The sequence below is a fragment of the Camelus dromedarius genome, chromosome 11, assembly GCF_036321535.1.
Source record: "Camelus dromedarius isolate mCamDro1 chromosome 11, mCamDro1.pat, whole genome shotgun sequence".
Classification (NCBI taxonomy): domain Eukaryota; kingdom Metazoa; phylum Chordata; class Mammalia; order Artiodactyla; family Camelidae; genus Camelus; species Camelus dromedarius.
The window spans coordinates 46862142-46886371 of NC_087446.1; the positions used below are offsets into that span (position 1 = coordinate 46862142).

General features: G+C 36.3%; 1 protein-coding gene across 3 annotated transcripts in view; it reads left to right on the plus strand.

Annotated features, from left to right (window-relative positions):
- Window positions 1-24230, plus strand: part of LRRK2 (leucine rich repeat kinase 2) — a 135444-nt gene that overhangs the window by 102057 nt on the left and 9157 nt on the right. For all 3 annotated transcript variants that reach the window (XM_010980302.3, XM_031462747.2, XM_064491772.1), the window contains 7 exons: window positions 4688-4848; window positions 12266-12436; window positions 13648-13748; window positions 17146-17340; window positions 18384-18577; window positions 19865-19937; window positions 20736-20920. In XM_010980302.3, the coding sequence (XP_010978604.3) occupies window positions 4688-4848; window positions 12266-12436; window positions 13648-13748; window positions 17146-17340; window positions 18384-18577; window positions 19865-19937; window positions 20736-20920 (1080 nt within the window). The remainder of the gene's footprint in view (window positions 1-4687; window positions 4849-12265; window positions 12437-13647; window positions 13749-17145; window positions 17341-18383; window positions 18578-19864; window positions 19938-20735; window positions 20921-24230) is intronic.

Sequence of the window (24230 nt, forward strand, 5' to 3'; positions counted from 1 at the left end):
ATTTATTTATTTATTTATAGCAGAGGTACTGGGGATAGAACCCAGGACCTTTTGCGTGCTAAGCTGGCACTCTACCACTGAACTATACCCTCCCCACTCCATTCATTTATTTTTATGCCACTATTACGGCCTTTGTCCTGTCCCTTCAGGGGATTATCAGAATATTTCTTCTAAAATAAAATCCCCTTATGCTTGAAATTCCCTGGCAGTTCCAAGTTATCCGCAGAGTACATCCAAAGTCCTTGGCACAGCGTCAGAACTCTTTACGGATGCCTCGTGCCTGCCTCTCCAGCCTCCTGCCGTTCCACTGTCCTGTCTCCGCCATCCATCCACGCGGAAGGGCTTGACTTCTCATCAGCATCCATGTCTATCTTTGCGTTGGTCCTTCCTCTCTTTTCACAAAATTGTCTGGAGAACTCATTTCCGTCTAGAACTTCCCACACATACCAGCTCCACAATGATGCCTGACTGCACCCTGAGGACTTGGCCTCAGCAACACGTGTTTCTTGAGTCTGCTCCAGGCAGGACTTTGTGCTGGCCCATGAAGAGGGAAAGATTGAGGCTGAACATTTACAGGCTAGTGGGAGAGTCTGTTTCTCTATCTGTACCCCTCTGCTTTTCTCCCTCTGACGTCTCTAGCGTCTGGTACTCACCACATTTCTGCGATTTTGTTCAAGCAGCTGTCTCTCTTTCTAGAATGTGAGCCCTTAAAAGCAGAGACACAAAGATGGCTTTAGACCCCCAGTGACAGACCCTCATAGACACACCATATATATTTGTTAAAATGAATGGATGCATTCTATTTTTAGAATAATTCTCTGTAGGATGAAATAGTTTACTTTATTTTATTTATTATTTTTTATTGAAGTATAGTCAGTTACAATGTTTCAGTTTCTGGTGTACAATAAAATGTCCCAGTCATGCATATATATACATATATTCATTTTCATATTCTTTTTCTTTAAAGGTTACAAAATATTGAATACAGTGCTATACACAAGAAATTTGTTTTTTTTATCTATTTTTATATATAGTGGTTAACATTTGCAAATCTCGAACTTGCAGTTTATCCCTTCCCACCCAAACTTTAAGTTATAAAGAAAGGGGTTTCTTAGCAACATTGATGACAATCACAATAAACAAAATGAGTTTCGACCAGTTCATTTTAATAAAATATTTGACAATGCTCATTGTCATATGATACATGAATTATGGCTGAATGATTCTCAGTAAGGCAAGATCTGCACTTGTTAATATTTCGAGAACTATTCTGCCGTCCTCTTAAAAGCTATTAAAACTGCACTTTTAAGATTAAATTCTATAATTGAACATTTTAACTAATCCAGATAATCTTTTCCTCCTACTGACATGATTTCAAATTAAGTTTAACTGATTTTTGTAACTTTGGAAAGTGTTCCAAGAGAGTCTGTTCTATAAATATTCTGACAGAGGCATGCGTTATGAAGGATTTGGCTGCTATTCAATTATGCATGACTTGGCTTTAACTATTTTTCTTCTTAATCTCCCAGCTTTTCTCTTCAGAAGGGCAGGAGTAGCTAATGGCCTTTCAGTAAGCCCTTGGTAAATTTTTCTTCTAAGACCATTACTTATTGTTAAGGTCAACTTCATTAGTACATCTATCTTACTTTTCAGCCAAAAATATGTCTACCGAAAGGAATAGGCCAAATGTCAAATGTGATAACTACATCCTGGAAGAGAAAGAATCTTCTATTGCATTAGCTGATGCAATTAAATGATTCACTGTAGGCCTTCAATCAATGGGAAGTTCAGGGTTTTGCTGCCACGCTGCTCCCAGTCCCTCTAGCAGTGATTGGTACTGGGTAATGGAGTAAATATTGGTTGATGTAATGTGAATCAAAACCAAAAGCCCCAAGCAAAGGATTTAAATTTACCTCTATGTTCTATGAACAGTTGTTCTTTCTACGTAGGTCAAGATATATTTGTGAGATCACGTGCAGAGAGTTATGGCAAAGCTGACATCAGGGGACAGGAGAAACAGAGTTGGGGAGAATCTGAATTTTGTGGATGTGTAAGGAAAGGCAATTGAATTATTTTAGCAGTTAGGGCACAGTAATAGCTCATTGGCCATGTTTCCATAGTGGATAAGACCTGGTTGAGATTAAAACTTTGTTCTTTTTTATATTAACTAATTTTTATTCTTTACTTACAGTGAGTTTCCAGCTCTAGTTGCTTATGGTTGAATAGATCAGTTTATAAAAGGAAAGACTTTAAAATCCCCCACATCACCTTCCCTAAGACAATGTTTTATTCATTCCAACTCTCAGTCCAAAATTTTCTTTGTTAATTTATAATAGAATTGGGTTTAAAGTAAATTACATCTTCAAATGGTATGGTATTGATATCTAGAAGTCTTTTATTCTGTTTGTCCCTATTGAACAAAGTGAAGATTATTTTTCAAAAAATTAGGAAAGATTTTCATCAGAAAAAGATAAATATCAAAGGAGAAATGAAATAGAGAGTTTTTAAAGCTAAGTTACAATGGCCACACTACCCAAAGCAATCTACAGATTTAATGTGATCCCTATCAAATTGCCTAGGACATTTTCCACAGAACTAGAACAAATAATCCCAAAATTTATATGGAATCACAAAAAACCCAGAATTGCCACAGCAGTGCTGAAGAAAAAGAATGAAGCTGGAGGAATAATCCTCCCAGACTTCAGACAATACTACAGAGCTACAGTAATGAAAACAGCATAGTATTGGTACAAAAACAGACATATGCATCAGTGGAACAGAATAGAGAGCCCAGAAATGAACCCACAAACTTTTGGCCAATTAATCTTTGACAAAGGAGGCAAGAACATACAATGGAGTAAAGACAGTCTCTTCAGCAAATGGTGTTGGGAAAACTGGACAGCAGCATGTAAATCAGTGAAGTTAGAACACTCCCTCACACCATACACAAAAATAAACTCAAAATGACTTAAAGACTTACACATAAGACAAGATACAAATCTCTTGGAAGAAAACATAGGCAAAACATTATCTGACATATCTCAGCAATGTTCTCCTAGGGCAGTTTACCCAAGTAATAGAAATAAAAGCAAAAATAAACAAATGGGACCTAATTAAACTTAAAAGCCTTTGCATAGCAAAGGAAAACATAAGCAAAACAAAAAGACAACCAATGGAATGGGAGAAAATATTTGTAAGTGATGTAACTGACAAAGGCTTAATTTTCAGAGTATATGAACAGCTCATACAACTTAATAACAAAAAAAGAAACAACCCAATCCAAAAATGGCCAGAAGACCTAAACAAGCAATTCTCCAAGGAAGACATACAAATGACTAATAGGCACATGAGAAAATGCTCAATATCGCTAATTATCAGAGAAACGCAAAGCAGAACTACAATGAGATATCACCTCAGACCAGTCAGAAAGACCATCATTCAGAAGCCCACAAATGATAAATGCTGGAGAGGCTGTGGAGAAAAGGGAACCCTTCTACACTGCTGGTGGGAATGTAGTTTGGTGCAGCCATCATGGAAAACAGTATGGAGATTCCTCAAAAGACTAAACATAGACTTAACAATCCCACTCCTGGGCATATATTCAGAGGTAGCCTTAATTCAAAAAATACATGCACCACGGTGCTCATAGCGGCACTATTTACAATAGCCAAGACATGGAAACAACCTAAATATCCATCAACAGATGACTGAATAAAGAAGTTGTGGTATATTTCTACAATGGAATACTACTCAGTCATAAAAAAGAATATGGTATTCCATTTGCAGCAACATGGATGGATGGACCTAGAGATTGTCATTCTAAGTGAAGTAAGCCAGAAAGAGAAAGAAAAGTACCATATGATGTCACTTATATGTGGAATCTTAAAAAAAAAGAGAAGCAAACTTCTTTACAAAACAGAAACAGACTCACAAACAGAGAAAACAAACTTATAGTTACCAATGGGGGAAGGGAGTGGGAAGACATAAATTGGGAGTTCAAGATTTGCAGATACTAACTAATATATATGAAATAGATAAACAACAAGTTTATACTGTTTAGCACAGGAAATTATATTCAATATCTTGTAGTAACTTATGGTGAAAAGGAATATGAAAATGAGTATATGTATGTTCCTATATGACTGAAGCATTGTGCTGCACACCATAAATTGACACAACATTATAAACTGACTATACTTCAGTAAAAAAATAATAAAAATAAAAACTAAGATAAACTGTGTGATTTTAAGGAAATCAAAACTGTTAAACAAATGAGAGTTATAACAAATTACTATCAATGCTTATTTAGCATATTCCCATTTTAAGCTAATTAAAATATTCAGATGATCATTGAGAGAATTCAGAATTCCTTTCAGGTAATTATTAAAGTACACACACAAAAAAATCTCCAAAAATGGATACTTTGCTTGAAGTAGTTGTGCCTTAAAAGTTTAAATCACTTATAAGGATTGACATGTCTTGTTTGTTCTAAAAGCATAAGCTTGCTTTGTAACATTGGACTTGAATGTTTTGATTTCCTTCTGCAATATCTCTTAACTTTGAAGGTCACACTTAGCACAGAATTTTTGATGCTTTGCATCATGGACACATATATTTTTCCAAATCATGAGAAAATGTATTATGATGTAATCACAGTTGGTAAGATTTCCCGTGCCTTTTGTGGCAGATACCTCCACTCAGCCATGATTATATACCGTGACTTGAAGCCCCACAACGTGCTGCTCTTCACCCTGTATCCCAACGCTGCCATCATTGCCAAGATTGCCGACTACGGGATTGCCCAGTACTGCTGTAGAATGGGGATAAAAACGTCCGAGGGCACACCAGGTGGGTGATGCGGCATGTTTAATAATTCCCTCTTCAGGATGAATACCCACCGACTTCAGTTGTGAGTTCAGCAGAGTCAAGAGAACACAGTAGCCTGTCACACTGCAAACAGGGGTGTATTGTGTGATTGACCGCGACCAGTACATTTGTGATTTTGTTCACTGTATCCGGTAGGGCGAAAAAAATCAACTGATGTGATTTTTCTAGGGAAAAAAAAGACAAATGAAAAAAATAGAGTATGTTGGATGTCAAGTTATATTTTTAAAAGCTGGATTAAAAAAAAAAAACAAAACTTTTGACAGGCTCCAGAGGTGGTAGAAAAGGAACAACAAAGTTTTCATCTAGGTGGTGTTAACACTTGCCTAAAAGTGAGGCAAACCAAGTTCAAGTTCACAGACCCTTTCTCATAACTCTGAAACCCAAATACCTTTGAAAAACCCAGAGTTTTATTTACAACCGATTTGGTGGCATACTAAGTGAGGTCAGACTGAATTGAAGCTTATTATGATCTTTATTTCTCACACTCACTGTGAATGTTTGCATGTTTTGTGGCAGAAGAAACAAGTCTGAGTACAGGGTGCTGGCCCTGAGCCCACTGAAGGGTTATGTAATTTGTTATATATATATTATTATTAACTTTCTTAAATATGAAAAAGTATAAATTCCTAAATACTTCTGGTGCCAAGAGTTTCAGATAAGGGCTTGGGGACTGGAGATCTTAGTTGTACTGTTCTTGATACAAATGTACTGTCTTATTCTTACTGATTGGTACAGGAGTTTAAACCTTTAAACACTGGACTTCCTTTTCCTTTCTTCATAATTCATAAGTTGTTAATACTTCAATATTTAAAAATAATGTAGCATCTCTCTTTGGCCCTGTTAAGCAAGATGAGTCATGGTTACTCTGTACAGTGAAACATAGCCATTCTGTACACCCTCCTATGTATGATCTCCCAACTTCACAGGCATCCTTTACTTACCTTAGATTATAATATTGCTTTTCAGGGTCGTTCCTAACCCTTTTTTGTCCTGCCTGTCGTAATACTCCTCTTACTTTTACCGTTAACTGACTTCCCACCAGTGAAAGTTCTGTTCGCTGTGTTCTTGTGTTTTCATGGTCTTAGGCTCAGATACGTTCTTTCCACGTGGAATCCTCCTTTCTCAGCTCTTCATCCTCTTCTAGACTGAGCTTCTTCGGAATCTCAGCTTCTGGTTGCCATAGGGCGAGCAATCTGTGCAGGCAACTTGTCTTTTGGATTTGTTTGAGTGGAAATAGGAAATTGAAGGGTTGACGTCTGTTTAGTTGGGGACAGCTCCATCTTTAGAGATATCTGACCTGGTTGATTGTTTGTAAATAAAATTACAGGTGTCCTGACATCATCCAGATGATTGAAGCCCAATTAAAACACATTCCTAAGGCAGAAGAAAATAGAGGATATCTGAGTAGACAGAAGATCCAGGTTGTTCCCTCTCCTCCTCCCCTTCCCCCGTTTATGTCCTTAGACGAGCAGATGGCGCCAGCTTCCAATGTCTGGTTTTATTTTTGCTCCAAACACATATCCTCTCTTTCATATTACGTAGCTATATGTTGGAAGTAGAGTGTGCATTCTCATAAACATTTCAAAGTGTATTTTCTCGCTGCAAGTGTCTCTGGGTGGTTCAATAATAGTAAATTATCATCTCTTCAGCACCGGCTGTGTACCAGGATCAGGGCCAGGTTCATTAAGCGCATGGAATTGTATCCTCATGCCAGGGCCCAAAGTTAGCTTTTCTCTTCTCCTCTGTAAAATGAGGAAGCTGAGACTCAGCCAGATTAATAAGTTGCACAAAGTCACGCAGTAGGTGGCCAAGATAAATCTCACCCTAAATGACAATTGAGCCCAGCACTATTTGGCTTTAAATCCTATACAGGCAGACCTTATATACTCTATTTCACTTTATTATGCTTTGCAGATGTTGTGTTTTTTTGATTTTTTTTTTTAAACAAATTGAAGGTTTGTGGCAACTGTGCATCAAGCCAGTCTGTCGTTGCCATTTTTCCAACAGCATTTGCTCACTCTGTGTCTCTGTGCCACATTTTGGTAATTCCTCCAAAATTTGAGACCTTTTCATTATTATTATACTTGTTAAGGTGATCTGTGATCAGTGACCTTTGATGTTGCTTTGCAAAAAGAGTGTGACTTGCTGAAGGCTTAGATGATGGTTCGCATATTTTAAGCAATAAAGCCTTTTTTAATAAAGGTATGTACATTGTTTTTTAGATGTAATACTGCTGCACATTCATAGACTACAGCATAGCGTAGATGTAAATTTTGTGTGCACTGGGAAACCAAAAAAATTTGTGTGACTCAGTTTATTGTGATACCTGCTTTATGGAGGTGGTCCAGAACCAAACCGGCAACATCTCCAAGGGTACACCTGTAGTTGCTCTCCTGGTTCACATGCAACTCTAACATGTACTCAAAGAGGTTTATGTAATCAATTTTAGTTATTAAAATCCAGATAAGCAAAGCAAAATGACAGGGCTGTCCACCACAAATATTGTCAAGGACAGGTTTGGAGGAATAATCTCAGAAGATGGGATCCCACCTAGAAAACGTGGGCATGTGATGGGGTTTTTCGCTTGGAAGATCTATGCGTTGTCCTGTCTCGTGAAGGTGAGCTGGGCCGCTCATCTGGGGCCTGCACTTTTCTCCTTGACCATCCCCCAGCCCAGGCACTCGGCTCATGGACAGGACATCCTGCTGTGGAAGCCTCAACCCCTTCCCTGGCAGCGGATCCCTCTGGTCCTTGTTGATTGTGCTCCAGGACTGGAGCCTGCCACCTCCCTCAGTGGGCTGGGCCAGCCAGCAGCCAGCTCTTTTCAGCTCTGTTCAAACTCATGGTCCTTTAAGTATGACTTCCAGGTTTGGGTCAAAACCTGTCTAAAGCTTCATGTCCAACCAATTCTTCGTGCCAAGCTAGATACTTGTTCCTGATCCCTTGTGATCTGCTCTAGCTGTGCGCAGTAGCGCAAATATGGAGAAGGATCATGACAGCAAAACCCAGAGCCTGGTCCTGGCTGTTCTGCCCTCTCTTCCCCCAGGCTGCTTAGCCCACGGTAAACATTTTTCCTCGCTGTGTCTCGGACCTTCTCTTTATCATGACTGTACATATTACAGCACTTCTGTTCTCATCTCTGCCTGAAACTCAGATTTAAAATGTTGAATAACAGTCATTGTCACCACCGCTACCATCATCACCAAACTTTTCCTTCCCCAAAGCAGTTACATTTAAGAAGAAAGTCATTCCCTCACGTATGCTTTTAGTTCTCTCCTTCCCTCCCTTTTTAATGGATGTTCCTGTTAATGTTACACTTGGAAACTTTATGAGAAACAAAATGTAATGTTTAATTTGGAAACTTTCAGAGAAACAAAAGACCGTGTGTTTACTAGGCTTCAGTGAATTTTTATACTAACCGTTAACGGTGGTGCATTCACCCTGTGTGCACAGCTGAGTGTGAGTTTATTACTGTGGTCTCAGGGAAGAGAGTGATGGAAACAAAATCTCTTCTATGGCACGGACAGAGTGTCTGCCTCATGCTTAGAGCTTTGTGTGGGTCGATTAGCTCATTTAATCTTTATGACCATCAGACATAAGTCCTATTACTATTCCTGGTCTACAGATAAGGACACTGAAGCTTAGGGACCATTGAAAATGTCTACAGGGTCATGCAAGATGCAAATCCAAGCATCCTGAGAGAATAGCCCCTGGCCAGGTACCGTCACAGCAGGAATGCAAAGGTAGAAACAGCTTGGTTATTAGCAAGGATCACAGTAGCTGTCAAGGTTTTGAAAGGTGAATATGGGATGGAAACTTTCAACTTCAAGTAATTTGGAGAGATTCAGCTTCAGCTCCACCTAATGAGTATGTTTATATTATATCCTGTTGGGTGAAATCATATGGTATTTGTCTTTCTCCATCTGGCTTGTTTCACTTAGCAAAATACCTTCAAGTTTCATCCATTTTGCCAATGGCAGGATTTTATTCTTTTTTATGGGCAAGTAGTATTCCATTATATATGCCTACCACATTGATCTTTTCCACTGTTTCTTTACATTTCTATCTCATTTATTTCTGCTCTGATCTTTATTATTTCCTTCCTTCTACAATATTGGATTTTGTTTGTTCTTTTTTTTTTCTCTCTCTCCCTTTAGGTGTAGTGTCTTTTCTTTTCAGCCCAAAGAATTTCCTTTAACATTTTTTTTGGACCTGTGGAGTTGCGGTGAACTCCTTTAGCTTTTGCTTATTTGGGAAACTCCAATCTCTCCTTCAATTCTGAATGATAACCTTGGGTAGAGAATTCTTGGTTGGACATTTTTTCCTTAGAGTGCTTTGAATTTTCCATTCTGGCATGTGAAGTTTCTGCTGAAAAGTCTAGTAGCTTCATGGAGTTTCCTTTGTATATAACAAGTTGTTTTTCTCTAGCTACTTTTATTCTTAACTTTTACCACTTTAATTATAATGCGTCTTGGCGTGTATCCCTCTGGATTCATCTTATTGGAACTCTCTGGGCTTTCTAGACCTGGATTAAGGAGGTTTTCCCCAGATTAGAGACATTTTTAGCCACTATTTCTTGAAATAATTTTTCTGGTCCTTTCTCTCCTCTCCTTCTGGAAACTCTATAATGTGAATGTTAGTCTGGTTGGTGATGTCCTAAAAGATCCTTTAGAGAGTGTTCATTTGAAAAACATTTTTATAATTTTGCTGCTCTGTCTGAATGAATTCCACTGCAGTCTTCCAACTCACTGCCTCATTCTTCTGCCTCACCCAGTATGTTGTTGAACCCCTCTAGTGACTTTTCAGTTCAGTTACAACTTCTGTTTGGTATGTTTGTATGTTTTCTATCTCTAGTGTTCAAGTTCTCACTGTGATCATTCATTCTTCTCTCAAGTTCAGTGAACATCTTTATGACCCTTACTTTGAACACTTCACCAGGTGGATTGCTTGTCACTGTTTGGTTTAGTTTCTTTTCTTTTTTTCCTGAGGTTTTGTCTTGATATTTCAGTTGGAGCATATTCCTCTGTCTCTTCATTTTGCCTCATTCTCTATGTTTGTTTCTATGTATTAGGTAAGTCAGTGATCTCTCGTTTTCTTGAAGGAGTAGCCTTATTTAGGAGATGTCCTGTCCCTGTCCCTGTCCCTGTCCTGTCCCAAAATTGCAACCCTGCCTAGTTCCCAGCGCCAGGTCCTAAAGGGGTGTCCCCTCTGTGGACTGCATAACCCTCCTATTGTAGGAGAATTGCAGCTGGTGAGGCACACTGGTGGGCAGGGCTGGCCCCAGCCTGACTGCGAGGTCCAGCCACAATTTTTAAGTACTCTTGACTTTACCATTTATTTTCTGTGTGACCTTAGGAAATCATGTAACACTTTGAAAGGATTATGTTATTTGTGAAGTGGAAAGTTCTCATCTGCCTACCACAGGGGATTCTTGTGCATAGCGAATAAAATATTCAGGAAGGTGTCTGTAAAATGCTGTAATGATAAGAATTAGGAACTGTTGTGATATGTTTACATTATGTCCTAGGTACAGTTTATTAAGGATCCAGTTTAGGACAATCTTAATTACTTATGCAATTCTTGAGCTTAGGTGTGAGAATGATGTTATGGCTGTATAGGAAAATGTTCTTATTCTAAGGATGTGTATTATACTTAGGGCTGAAATATTGTATCTGCTACTGCAATTTGACAGTATAATATATCAAATATTTTATATAGTTTTAATATAATTATATATATACACATACGAAGACAAGGAGGGAAAGAGAGAATGAGAGAAAAAGTGAGGGAGAAGACAGAGGTACAGATGTGGGAAGATGGTAATTCTGTGTGTGTGTGTGTAGAAAGAGAGGTAATAAATGTGGCAAAATGTTCACTGGAGAAGGTTAACAGTGCGGCAGGAGCGATCATGCTCAAATCTGACATCTCTATCCTTTTGACTCTTCACTTCCTTCTAGTCTGGGGAAGGATGGCTGAGCTTCATCTTTTGCTGGGAAGCTCTCTGTTACAGCGCACTGTTTCTCAATGCAGTCATTTCCTCCTTGGAGGGTATGAATTCACACTTGTTATATTTTCCTGGCTGTAGATTTACTATAACAATTATATACGTTCATTGCAGAAAATTTGGAAGCATAAGGGAAAATGAAGGCTACCCATAATTTCAGTACATGGAAATAATTATTATTACATTTGGATGTATTTCTTTATAGTCTAATTATGCACATTCCTGTTAACATTTTATTTTGGAAATGTTTAAGCCTACAGAAATGTTGAAAGAATAGCACAACACGTACTTACGTACCCTTCGCATATTTTGTTGATGATTGACTTTTTGCCACACAATTTTTCTGTCTCTTGCTCTCTTTGTGTATGAGTCTTTGAAATTAAGTTGCAGGTGCCATGCTTTGTCATCCCTAAAACATACTTGCATGTATTTTCCTCAGTAGAAGGATGTTTACTCACGTAAACACCATACTGTTATCACAGCTAAGAAAATTAATTCAGTTGATAACTTCCTGTCTATTCAGAATTCAGTTCAACATTCATTTTCTTTTCATTTACATTGCAGCGTGTCATCTTAAAATCACTTTTAAGTTACTGCGTAGTACACATTATTTAACTGATTTCCTTTTATACTTGGATTTCTTTATTTGGGTCCTCTCTCTTTTCTTCTTGGTGAGCCTGGCCAGAGGTTTGTCAATTTTGTTTACTCTTTCAAAGAACCAGCTCTTGGTTTGATTGATTTTTTTTTAGTTGGATTTCTTTAGATTGTTGATATTTTTACTATCATAAATCATGTTCAGATTACTCTTGTTTTTACCCCTGAAGAATTTAAAAGTGATTTATCTCTATTCTGGAATAAAAGACTTTATTTCCCTTTAAAAAAAAAATTCAGATGTGAGCCAACAGCTGAGAGAGAGTGCTTTCATTTGTTTTAGTCATGATTTTCTCTCTAGTGTTCAGTTGGGTAGAAGGAACAGGGTCACATGGTGTTAAAATAATGAGGCCATTAAAATTTTAGCCGGGTTAAAGCGATGTAGAGTAAAGTTTGGAAATCTCCCTCCTGACCCCTCCTCTGTTTGAAACACTGCCCTGGGAAGTTATTATTAAGAATGATGCAGGGTTTTTTCCCCCTTCTTAATCATTTTTATTGAATATTTATCCTTATTATTCTTCAAGATTGACCTTGGGGCGAAACGTCCTGGGACAGGGCTGTTAATCAGCTTGATTAAGGGGCTCCTTGTAGAGATGATACCACCTGTTTAGAACTCACCTTCCTGACTCTTTGTCAGCATCTGTGCCTAAATACATAGACACCTCTTTGGGTGGATGAACCCTGGGGGTGGGCATATTTATTAATATGTCTGCTTACTTTCAGGGTTCCGTGCACCTGAAGTTGCTAGAGGAAATGTTATTTATAACCAGCAAGCTGATGTATATTCATTTGGTTTGCTTCTCTATGACATTTTGACAACTGGAGGCAGAATAGCAGAGGGTTTGAAGTTTCCAAATGAGTTTGATGAATTGGCAATACAAGGAAAATTACCTGGTAAGTTTTATGTTATCTACAATATCAGTTACTATTTTTTATATATTAGCAGCTTCATTTCCCAGTTATTTAATTATAATTGTATACCAATTGATTTCACAGCTGATTTTTTTTAATGCATGAATATTCTTTAATTCTGTGACACATTAAGACAAATCATAGGAGAAAGACGGCAGATTCAGGGTTTCTTTTTGGTATCACAAATAAATATTTACATATTTGGTGTTATGTTTAGAATGCTCAGAAAAGGAAATACTATTGAAACTCCAAATATAGTGACTTTTCTTCTCATAAAGAGCTACTAAATGTCCATTAGCTTGGAGTCTTTTTATTTTCTTGGAGCGAAATAATTGCTATGCAGGATTGGAAGCTTGAATTATTTACAATAATTTTTAGTCGCAAATATTAGTAAGAGTTAGTGATTACTTAATGAGGTCATTAAGTCTCATTTTGAATGCTTTTAAGAAATTTTAGGACTTTGTCATTCATTCCTTAACTATTACTTTAGTTTCATTCTAAAGTTTTCTTTTAAGTATATTTGGTTGTTTCTCATATTTTCAGCTTTCCTTTTCATCTAAAAAATAGTTTTGAGTGTATACTATGGGCTAGCTACGAGGAGTATAGCTTTAACTCTCTCCTTTTGGGGAACCTTTAAAATTTCCCAGCAGAGGGAAGTCTGCCACTACTTGGATAAACTTTGAGCACAGTCTGGGTCATCTTCCTCACTTTACCAGTTAGCTCTCCAGTGAAAGTCTTCACGTCTCTATTCTGCACCCAGCAGAAGAATGGCATACCTCTTATAAAACCAATGTGCACAAATTGACTATGGGGATATGAGGATTAAATGCTTGCCTATTTTGAATATTAAAATAAAAAGTAATTGCAAAGGAGTGTAATTATTATATGAACAGAAGTGTTTTCAGAGTCTATTTGAAATGAAGCTATGAAATGAAAATCTATTTTTATTCATTTGGTGTTAGTGTCTCTTTCTATCCTGTAAAGACTTAAGAACTCTTTTGATGTCTCTAGTGGAGACAGAGTTAACAAAATTAGCTTTAAGAGTGATAAGCAGGTTCATAATAAATACAGGATTATAGAGGTCAGTGTTCTTCTTTGCAATGTCTGGACCTCTCATACACATTGAGAAGAAATAAAAATCATTGTTCTGATTTGTCCAGTGTCCTAGCATCATATGTTTTTGAATGTTCTAGATCCAGTTAAAGAATATGGTTGTGCCCCATGGCCCATGGTTGAGAAGTTAATTAAAAAGTGTTTGAAAGAAAATCCTCAAGAAAGACCTACTTCTGCCCAGGTATTCATATAGCCAAAATTTATCAGTATTTCTTACAGAACATACATGTATAAAGAGATTCTTTATACATATATATGTATACATATATGTGTGTGTGTATATGTATATACATATATATGTATATATGTGTGAGTGTATATATCTCCTGTGTCCTCTCACCATCCCAGATGCAAAATAAAGAAGATGGCCAACACCCCAGCAGCACACATAGCCCTCTTTCCGCTTTCATCACCCTCTTTTCCCTATGGATGTAGCCACTCTCCTGATTTTCGTGATAATCATTGCTTTTTGTCTCTTTATGATCGTATTACTGACTTTAGTTTTCCTGTGTTCATAATTTATTAAAATAGAATCACGGTCATGTAGTGTTCTGAGCTTTTCCCCAGCAGTACTGCGTGAGCTTCATTCAGGCTGTGAACACAGCTGTTGATTATTTTTCCTGTTCTTCCCTTCCCTTGTTTGAATGCGCAACGTATTTACCCTTGATCGTGTCAGTGGATGTTGATATTGCTTCTGGTTTTTTTCCCTACTGTAAACAGAACTGTTGTGCACGTTGGCTGTACATGTTTCCTAGTGCACATTGTGTGAGAGCTGCTTTGTGGTCTGCATCTAGGGGCTGAAGTGCAGAATCCCAGGATATGGGGACGTCTAACCTGTTTTCTGAAGAAGCTCTACCAGCTTAACACTTCCATCACCTATATATCAAGATAGATATTTTTTATATTTTCTCCCCAAACATTATACTATCTGACTTCCTAATTTTTTTCTAAATAGACTCAGTCTGTGTATTGATTTACATTTTCCTAATTACTAATAAGGGTGAGTATCTTTTTATATATTCATTGGTCATATGTATGTTTCCTCTTCTGGGAAATGCCTGTTGACCATTTTGCCCATTTTTCAATGGGGTTACTTGTGTAAAAATGAAATTTAAAAAAGAGATTCTTTATGCGTTGTATACTAATCCTTTGTTGGTTATATATGCTGCAAATTTCTTTTCCCAATGTGTGGTTTGCAATTTTTTTTCCCTATAGAGTGCCTTTTGATTAACAGAATTTTCTTAATTTTAATTGAGATAAATTTGACAGTGCTTCTTTTTATGGTTATTACTTTTAGGGTCCTGTTTTAAAAAGGCCTTATCTCTCCCAGAGTTACAAAAATATTTACCTATGGTTTCTTTAAAAAACTTAAAAGTGTTGCTTTTGATAGTTAAGTTCTTAATCCATCAGGAATTGACATTTTCATCTGGATCTAATTTCCTTTTTTCCGTATGTGTAATCAGTTTCTCTAGCTTTATATATGAAATAGTTTCTTCTTTTTTCCCCATTGATCTTTTATTTTCCATTTCCACTCTGTAATTGTCAAAGATATACACACAAAGGTACATACAGGCACATTCTCTTCCATTGGTCAGTTTACCTATTCTTCCTCCAGTGCTGTCCTGTCTTAATTCCTGTAGCTTTGTAACAGTCTCCTTTCCCCTCTTATTTTTATCCTCTAGGAATGCTTTAGTTACTCATCTGGTTTTTCCATGTAAATTTTTAAATCTCTTTGTCAACTTTTAGAAAAATCCAATTGTGCTTTGGACTGGACTTGCAATGTCCTTGTGACGTAATGTCTTTCTATTCTTGAATGTGGGTCATCTCTCTAGTTAGGTCTTCTTAAATATCTTTCAATAAAGTTTTGTAATCCTGCGTACAGGTCTTGCACATCTGTTTCTGGATTTTCTTGCTGTAAATTGCTGTAAACTGAATTCCTGGCTTCAGATTTTTTTTTTTTTGAACCATCCAAGTGATGGGAATCTGGTCTACAAATCTTGAGAGCAAGCTTATGAATGACAACTTCTCAAGGTTCTTTGGTTCTCTCCCCCTTTGTCTGTGAAGTCCCAAGACAACTCTCCTTATAGACCAGTGAGAGTGGGAGCGTGGAATGGCTTTATTCCTGGTTCTTAATTACTCTGAATATGCAGCCCTTTGGGGTCCCAGCTTTATGGGAACAGGACTGTTACTAGATTCTCCACTTTGAGCTGTCCCAGGATTTTAACTCTTTCCCACTGGCCCCATAAAATATTCAAAAACCACACATCAGCTTTGCTTCAGTAGACAAGAGCCCTAAGGGCAGATCTGGCTTTAGGGTTCCTCTGACCTCTCTGGGATTCTGTCTTTCATTAATGTTTTGGCCTGATAATTCTGTATGGTGTTGTCAGAGCTTTAATGTTTTTAAGACATTCAAAGAAAATAACTTCGTCAACGTTTTAAGTTGTTTTCAGCAGGAAGTTTTGTCCAAATACCTCTTTCTCCAAATCATCAGAATGTTTTAAATGAATGTTTTAAATGAAACAGATTTTAATAGATCAAGTAAGAGCTGTTTTTATGTTGTGGACTCTTGGTTTTGTATAATAAACCATTGAAAGCATTTTGTTCAACTTTAAATTTCCTACTGAAAAGTGGCAGAGAACATGTATACACTGACTTTATCAAACTTGACAGTCATCTTGACTACTTAACCTACTGGCTTATTAATTTTGATTACTACTGATGTTCATCACACAGACTTTTTAAAAATGGTATCACAGTGACATTTTCCAAAGCTTAATTTTTATTTTACTTTTTCTTCCTTTCATTTTCGCTTATACTTCACCTGTATTTTATAGATTATGTAACGATCTTGAGGGTTTTTTAAATACCGTACATGACAGTATTCAATAACTTCCACATTCCTGTTTAACCTTTAAAATACAGTGTCCACTAAGCAAGATGGGTAAACTCATCACCTTTGTCAGATGAGGCTCTGAGAGAAGGGGAGGTTTCTCGGGGTCTCATGAGTGGCAGGCAAGTGGCTGTGACACGGGGGTCTAATTCCAGTTCCCTGATTCCTGGTTCCGTTTCCTTACCGTGATTCTGTACCATCTCTCCAGTTCTTTGGTGCTTGAAGGAAAAATGGAATCTAGAGGTGATTTGTGGATTTTGTTACCAAAGACCAAAATTTCTTTTCCCTTCACCTGGTAGCTGGTCTGTTCTGTTCTTGGTGCTCATGTTTATCTCCAACGTGATGTGGCTCTGCAGCATCAAACTGAGTGAGGAATAGTTCCTGGCTCTGCTCCCTGGTTTCTGTTCACTTGGCATTTTTGAGATTTTTCTTTTCAAGTTAACAAAACATACCAGGCATACAAAAGAGCATGCATCCTGCACAGTTTAAAAATAAGTATTATTTTAATGTAATTGTATCTATAGTTTGATTATTAATCTTGTTGCTCTGGGTGAGTAACAGATTTAGGTTTTTCTGGATAGAGCTATAACCTTTAGCATGCTATTATACACAATAATATGATCTTTCAGGAGCTCATGTGTTAACTTGATATGTGTTGTTTTGTTATTTTTTTTTTAAACTTTCTCAGGTCTTTGACATTTTGAATTCAGCTGAGTTAATCTGTCTCATGAGACGTATATCAATACCTAAAAACTTCACTGTTGAATGCATGGTTGCTTCAAATCATATTAGCAAGAATGCAAGCATTTGGCTGGGCTGTGGGCACACTGACAAAGGACTGCTCTCACTTCTTGACTTAAATACTGAAAGATACATTTCTGAGGTAAATCCGAATACCCTTTATTTTTTTATTTTTATTTTTTTAAATTAGTGATACTTTAGAAAACTTACTTTGCAAATTATTTTAAAGCATGAACCATTTAAAAAGTTACTTAGAAAGAAATTAAATAAGAGCTAATATTGGAATATTATTAAATTAGCTTCCTGTTGAAACAAGTGTATTCACATGAAATTAAGCAGCATGTGTTTTGTTTTAAAATCACACTGTATGTGTGTCTTAGGTCAGGATTCCTAGAAACAGAGTCTGAAATAGAGAATCTTCTGCGAGTGATTTAAGGAGAGAGAAAATTTAAGGAGGTACGAGAAGACAGATGGAGCAAAAATGTAGTTTTTGAGGAAGTCTAGCCTCAGTCTTTACCCATAAGAAGCTCTAGAGTTTGAACAGCGGCATAGATTTATCACTTCACCAGGCAAAGGGGCAGTTTTTCACTCCCACTTAGCAGTTAGTCATTGGCTGCAATTTGCCTAAGGGTAGGGGTGGTGTAACCTCTCAGCCATTTCTGAGCAAACCAGCTCCCAGAACTGCAGTGAAGGGTGCAGGTCTGAGCTGTGAGTAGCCAACACTCAGAGCGATGGGGAGTGGGTGCCTCTGAGTGATGGAGGCCATCTGGGCGTGGCTTCTATAAGATGGATCGATACAGTGTATTGGGAAATATAAGGGAACATTTCTGGACTTAAAAATACCTAATATTTTGACTGTTGCTTTGAAATAAATGTTGTGCTTAAACATTATTCTTAAGGTTGAACAATCCTCTTGTTTTATCTGGTGGAATGAGTAATGACATTGAAAAATCATTTTCAATATTTAATTTTAATTTCAGATGCATTCTAGACAGGCAGAATATTTGACTCATTGGCTGTTGAAAAAAATAAAATTGGCATTGTTTTTAGAATTAAAAGCCAGAAAGTAAAGAAGAGATGTATGTGAATAGGATAATATTTTCATTTTACATAGGTTCTAGTCACTTAGGCTGGAACCAAGTCCTTTTGAATGTGTGTGTTTTTTGTTTTTTTTTTTCTTAACAGGAAGTTACTGACAGCAGAATACTGTGCCTGGCCTTGGTGCATCTTCCAGTGGAAAAGGAAAGCTGGATCGTGTCTGGAACCCAGTCTGGCACGCTCCTCGCCATCAATACTGAAGACGAGAGAAAGAGGCATACCCTTGAAAAGATGACTGATTCTGTTACTTGCTTGTACTGCCATTCCTTCTCCAGGCAAAGGTGAGGTAGTGACTTGGACCACTGGGGGAGAATTACGTACCTTTTAGATGACTCAGTTGTGTGCAAAATTGTTAAGAGTATCAGCAAAGGTTGTTCATTTGTAACATCTTTCCTTTGGTTGCAATATATTAAAGGGAATTGTAGGAGGACACAAGATATTTGTATTTTTTGTGCACAGATCAAGCTGAGGCAGTTATAAAATGGATCAGTCATTTTTTTTCAGGCTCACCAGCCTTGCTTCTGGTTTTACCTCAGCTGTGTCTCTTAATTCTTTGTCATTCATCACTTCAATTTACTTTTGTTGGGCCTCCTCAAAGATGAGTTCTCATTCATTCTTTCTTTGAATACGTTTATATCAATAGCCTGTTGTGTGCCAGTCTAAAACCTGTCAGTTAACTCACTACTATCAAATTGGAAAAGAAAAAAAAAAAAAAAAAAGCTCCAGTAAATACATTCATAAGTTGTTATTAGGTGAAAATGGCTTCACCTTTATAGGTCACAAGGATCTTATCTCAAAAGAATTTATCTAAATGGCAGAATTTCAGGTCTGAGTAACAGGTTGGTTGCTGTAATATTTGGGGCAAGATGATTTCCAGGAGCCGTTAAGATTATTCCCCATAATACTTACCCGGTTTAAGTCAGTATTGAAAAATAAGTAAGCATTAGAAAAATGTAAAGTGCAAATTTTTGGTGACTGGAACAGAAACTTCACTGGCAGTTTTGGAATTGAAATTATTTGGCTATTGTCAAATAAAAATTCCATCAAATAGGTAAGGAAGACTTCATATTTAAGATGATTGCACTGGGGGAGAGGGACTGAACTCAGCTCTGCTGAAATAAAAGGTGGGAGTTTTTAAGCCCTGGAATGAGCTAGTGGAAAAGTACTGGAGGACCTTGCGGAGGAGGAGCATCACTGTGATTAGGCCATCTATGTTTGCTAATTGTTGCTTATTGAAGTTAGGCTCCCATGGTCCCACAAAGACCGGGAGATAGTGGTGCCATCTTTCTTGATCACATCTCAAAGGAAGGGCTCCCAGATCCTTGAGAAAGACATTCTTGAGTTGAAAAATTGGCAAGAGGCTGAGAGAAGATCTACATCTCTAGTGGACAGCAAAAGAAATTACAATTTACGTTTTCACAAGTAAATGCTATAAGAAAAGGGAAGTCAGGGACCAATAATCAGGAAGAAACCTGTCTAATGTTTAGTTAAGTTAGGGGGAACATTAAGGTCATCTTGATCAATATGAACATTCTCTTTGTAACAATTTTGGCATTTTTTTCTTTTAGCAAGCAAAAAAATTTCCTCTTAGTGGGAACTGCTGATGGCAACTTAGCGATTTTTGAAGGTAAAACTGTTAAGGTAAATGTTGAACGCATTCTACATCAATGTTTATTTTAAGTTCTTCGTTTTATGTTTACTCATCACCACTGTCTTTCTAAGGGTTTATAAACTCCCTGAGAAGAAGGATCATAAATTCTGACGTTTATCTTTCTATTGTTTGAGAAAGTCTTATACACAATAGACTCTATAAGTACTTGCTGATCAACTGTTTATTTTATATGAATGAACTAAAGATGAATTGATAAATGAAATCTGATTTATGTTAGGGATGGAAATAATTCCGTTTTTATATAAACGAAGTAGGTAATTTCTTATAAATATATTGTAGGCAAAACAAGGGAAACAAGTGTTGAATCTGGCTCAATACCAACCTTTCTTTAGCCTTGAAGAAATCATTTAAATTTTTGTTCTTAAGATTCTTATTTATCATTAAAGCATTAATTTTCCCATCCATCACTCATCTGTGGTTCCATCTAGTCATTCAACATCCTACCTATTTATAACCTGTGTTGTCAAAAAACCTTATTATCTAGTGAGAGACAAAGAAGAAACTATAGTGTAATCCGTAGATTACTTACCTTAAAATTTAGTACGAAGTGAACAGATACAAGGATATAACAGATAAAAGGATAACACATTGAAAACCACTTCAATTAAATCTTATTTTTATAAATCATTTGAAAAATGTACCTTGAATTTTTATTTTAATACCTTTAACCATTTAAGATGAGAAAGTAGTTTTTAGGAAGCTCAAATTTTACAGTTTGATTCTGAAAATATTCAATTTACTAAATGTGTTTTCTCTTTTTGGCAAAGTGTAAAGGAGCTGCCCCTTTGAAGATACTCAATATAGGAAATGTCAGCACCCCCCTGATGTGTCTGAGTGAATCTATGAATTCTACTGAAAAAAACATCATGTGGGGAGGATGTGGTACAAAAATTTTTTCATTTTCTGATGATTTCACCATTCAGAAACTCATTGAGAGCAGGACAAATCAGCTGTAAGTTACTCTTATTTATGCAACTAATTTGCCATTTTATTCATGTGTATTCTTTATAATCATGTCAATAATGCTATTGATAATCCCAAACAAGAATCTTATAAAATGCATAATTTACGTTTCTATTATACTTTTGAACATTCGTTATAGAAAACTTAGAAAACAGAGGAACATTAAAAAAATCACTGTCTAAATCACATTTGGGATAAACTATGAAAATTTGTTAGTATTTATCAATCTAAATTTTTATCATTTTTATTATCTCTGTGTCAAATTAAACGTGAAATTTGAAAGGCAGTCAACTCAGTATTTCACTAAAGCTGTGGACTTTACACTTGTATTTTGGATATTTTCTTTGACCTTTTTTTGTTGAGGTATAATTGACTTACAATATTTTATAAATCTCAGGTATACAACAGAGTGATTCACAATTTTAAATGTTATTTCCACTTACAGTTATGATAAAACATTGGCTATATTCCCTGTGTTGTACTATCTAACCTTGTAGCTTATTTTATACACGGTAGTTACTACCTCTTAATACCCGAACACAGTCTTGCCCCCCTCCCCACTTCCCTCTCCCCACTGGTAAACACTGGTTAATTCTCTGTATCTGTGAGTCTGTTTTGTTATATTAACTAGTTTGTCTTATTTTTTAGATTCCACATATAAGTGATATCACACAGTATTTGTCTTTGTCTGCCTGACTTATTTCACTCAGCATAATACCCTCCAAGTCCATCCATGTTGTTGCAAATGGCAAAATTTTATTCTTTCTTATGGTTGGGTATTATTCTGTTTGTGTGTGTGTGTGTGTACACATGTATACATATATATATATATACACAACATACACACACACACATATACCACATCATCTTTATCTATTCATCTGTTGATGGACACAGGTTGTTCCGTATCTTGGTACTTGTAAATAATGCTGCTGTGAATATTGGGATGCATGTATCTTTTCGAATTAGTGTTTTTGTTTTTTTATTTTTTGGATAAATACCCAGGAGTGGAATTGTAGGCTCATATGGTAGTTCTATTTTTAGGTTTTTGAGAAACCTCTATAATGTGGTTGCACCGGTTTACATTCTCACCAACAGTATATGAGGGTTTCCTTTTACCATACTCTCACCAATATTTGTTATTTGTGGAGTTTTTGATAATAGCCATTCTAACAGGTGTGAAGTCATATCTCATTGTGGTTTTAATTTGCATTTTTTGATGATTAATGATGTTGAGCATCTTTTCATGTACCTATAGGCCATCTGTATGTCTTTGGAAAAAATGTCTATTCAAGTCTTATGCCCATTTTTAAAAATTGGGTTGTTTGTTATTTTGATGCTGAGTCATAGGAGATGTTTATATATTTTAGATATTAGCCCCTTATCAATTGTATCATTTGCAAATATTTTCTCCTATTCAGTAGGTAGTCTTTTCATTTTGTTGGTGGTTTCCTTTGCTGTGCAAAAGCTTTTAAGTTTAATTGGGTCTCATTTGTTTATTTTTGCTTTTATTCCTTTGCTTTAGGAATGGATCCAAAAAATACTGCTACAATTTATGTCAAAGAATGTTCAGCCTATGTTTTCTTCTAAGAGTTTCATGCCTTCAGGGATTGCATTCATGTCTTTAATCCATTTTGAGTTTATTTTTGTATATGATGTAGAATGTTCTAATTGTATTCTTTTCCATGTAGCTGTGCAGTTTTCCCAGCACCACTTGATAGGTGACCCATTTGTTGTTTGGTAGCATATTGTTTAACCTCCACATGTTGTGTTTATTTTTGCATTTTTCCCCCTTGTTGGTTTCTATTCTCATAGTTCTGTGGTCAGAAAAGGTGCTTGACGTGATTTCAGTTTTCCTAAATTTACTGTCTTGGTTTATGGCCAAGCATATGATCTATCTTGAAGAATATTTTAAGTGTACTTGAAAAGAATGTATATTCCACTGCTTTTGGATGGAATATTCTATATATATCTATGATTTTCTGTCTGGATGATTGGTCCATTCATGTAAATGGGGCATTAAAGTCCCCTACTATTATTGTGTTACCATCAATTCTATCTTTATGTCTGTTAATACTTGCTTTACGTATTTAGGTGCTCCTATGTTGGGTGCATATATATTTACAGTTGTTATATCTTTTTCATGGGTTTATCCCTTGATCATTATCCCTCTTTGTCTCTTATAACAGTCTTGATTTTAAAATCTATTTTGTTGGAAATAAATATTGCTTACACTGACTTTCTTTTGATTTCCATTTGCATGGAATACGTTTTTTCATTCCCTCACCGTCTGTGTGTGTCTTTAGATCTGAACTGAGTCTCTTGTGGGCAGCATATATCCAGGTCTTGTTTTTGTATCCATTCTACCACTCAGTTTCTTTTGATTAAAGCATTTAATCCACTTATATGTAAAATAATTATTGATTTTTTTTTTGCCATTTTGTTAATTGTTTGGGGGTTTTTTTGTACATCTTTTTGTCCTTTCTTCTTTTGTTCTCATCTCTTGTGATTTGATGGCTATTTTTATTATTATGTTTAGATTCCTTTTTCTTTTGTGTGTGTGTATATATTATAGATTTTTGGTTTGTGGTTACTATGAGGTTTATATATAGCAGTCTCTCTATATATACATTAGTTTTAAGTTGCTGATCTCTTAATTTCAACTGCATTTTAACAACCCTACTTTTGCACTTTCCTCCCCTCATAATTACTGTTTTTAATATATTTTATATCTAACTGTTTTGCATATCTCTTAACTGCTTATTGAGAATAGTTATGATTTGACTACTTTTGTCTTTTAACCTTCCTCCTAGCTTTATGCGTGGATGATTTTCTACCATTATTATACATTTGCTCTCACTGATGAGCCTTTTTCCTTTTGTGATTTTCATTTTTCTTATTGTGGCCTTTTGTTTTTCACTTAGAGAAGTTCCTTTAACATTTCTTGAAAGGCTGGTTTGGTGGTGCTGAACTCTTTAAGCCTTTGCTTGTCTGTGAAACTTTTGCCCTCTCTATCAAATCTGAACAAGAGCTTTGCTGAGTTGAGTATTCTTGGTTTTAGGTTCTTCCCTTTTATCCCTTTAGATATATATTCCACTCCCTTCTGGCCAACAGAGTTTCTGCTGAAAAGTCAGTGTATATATAGCCTTATAGGAATTCCCTGGTACATAACTTGTTGTTTTTCCTTTGCTGTTTTTAGTGTTTTCTATCTTTAATTTTTGTCATTTTAGTTACAATGTCTTGGTGTGTTCTTCTTTGGGTTAATTCTGCACGGGATTCTGCACTTCTTGGACTTAAAT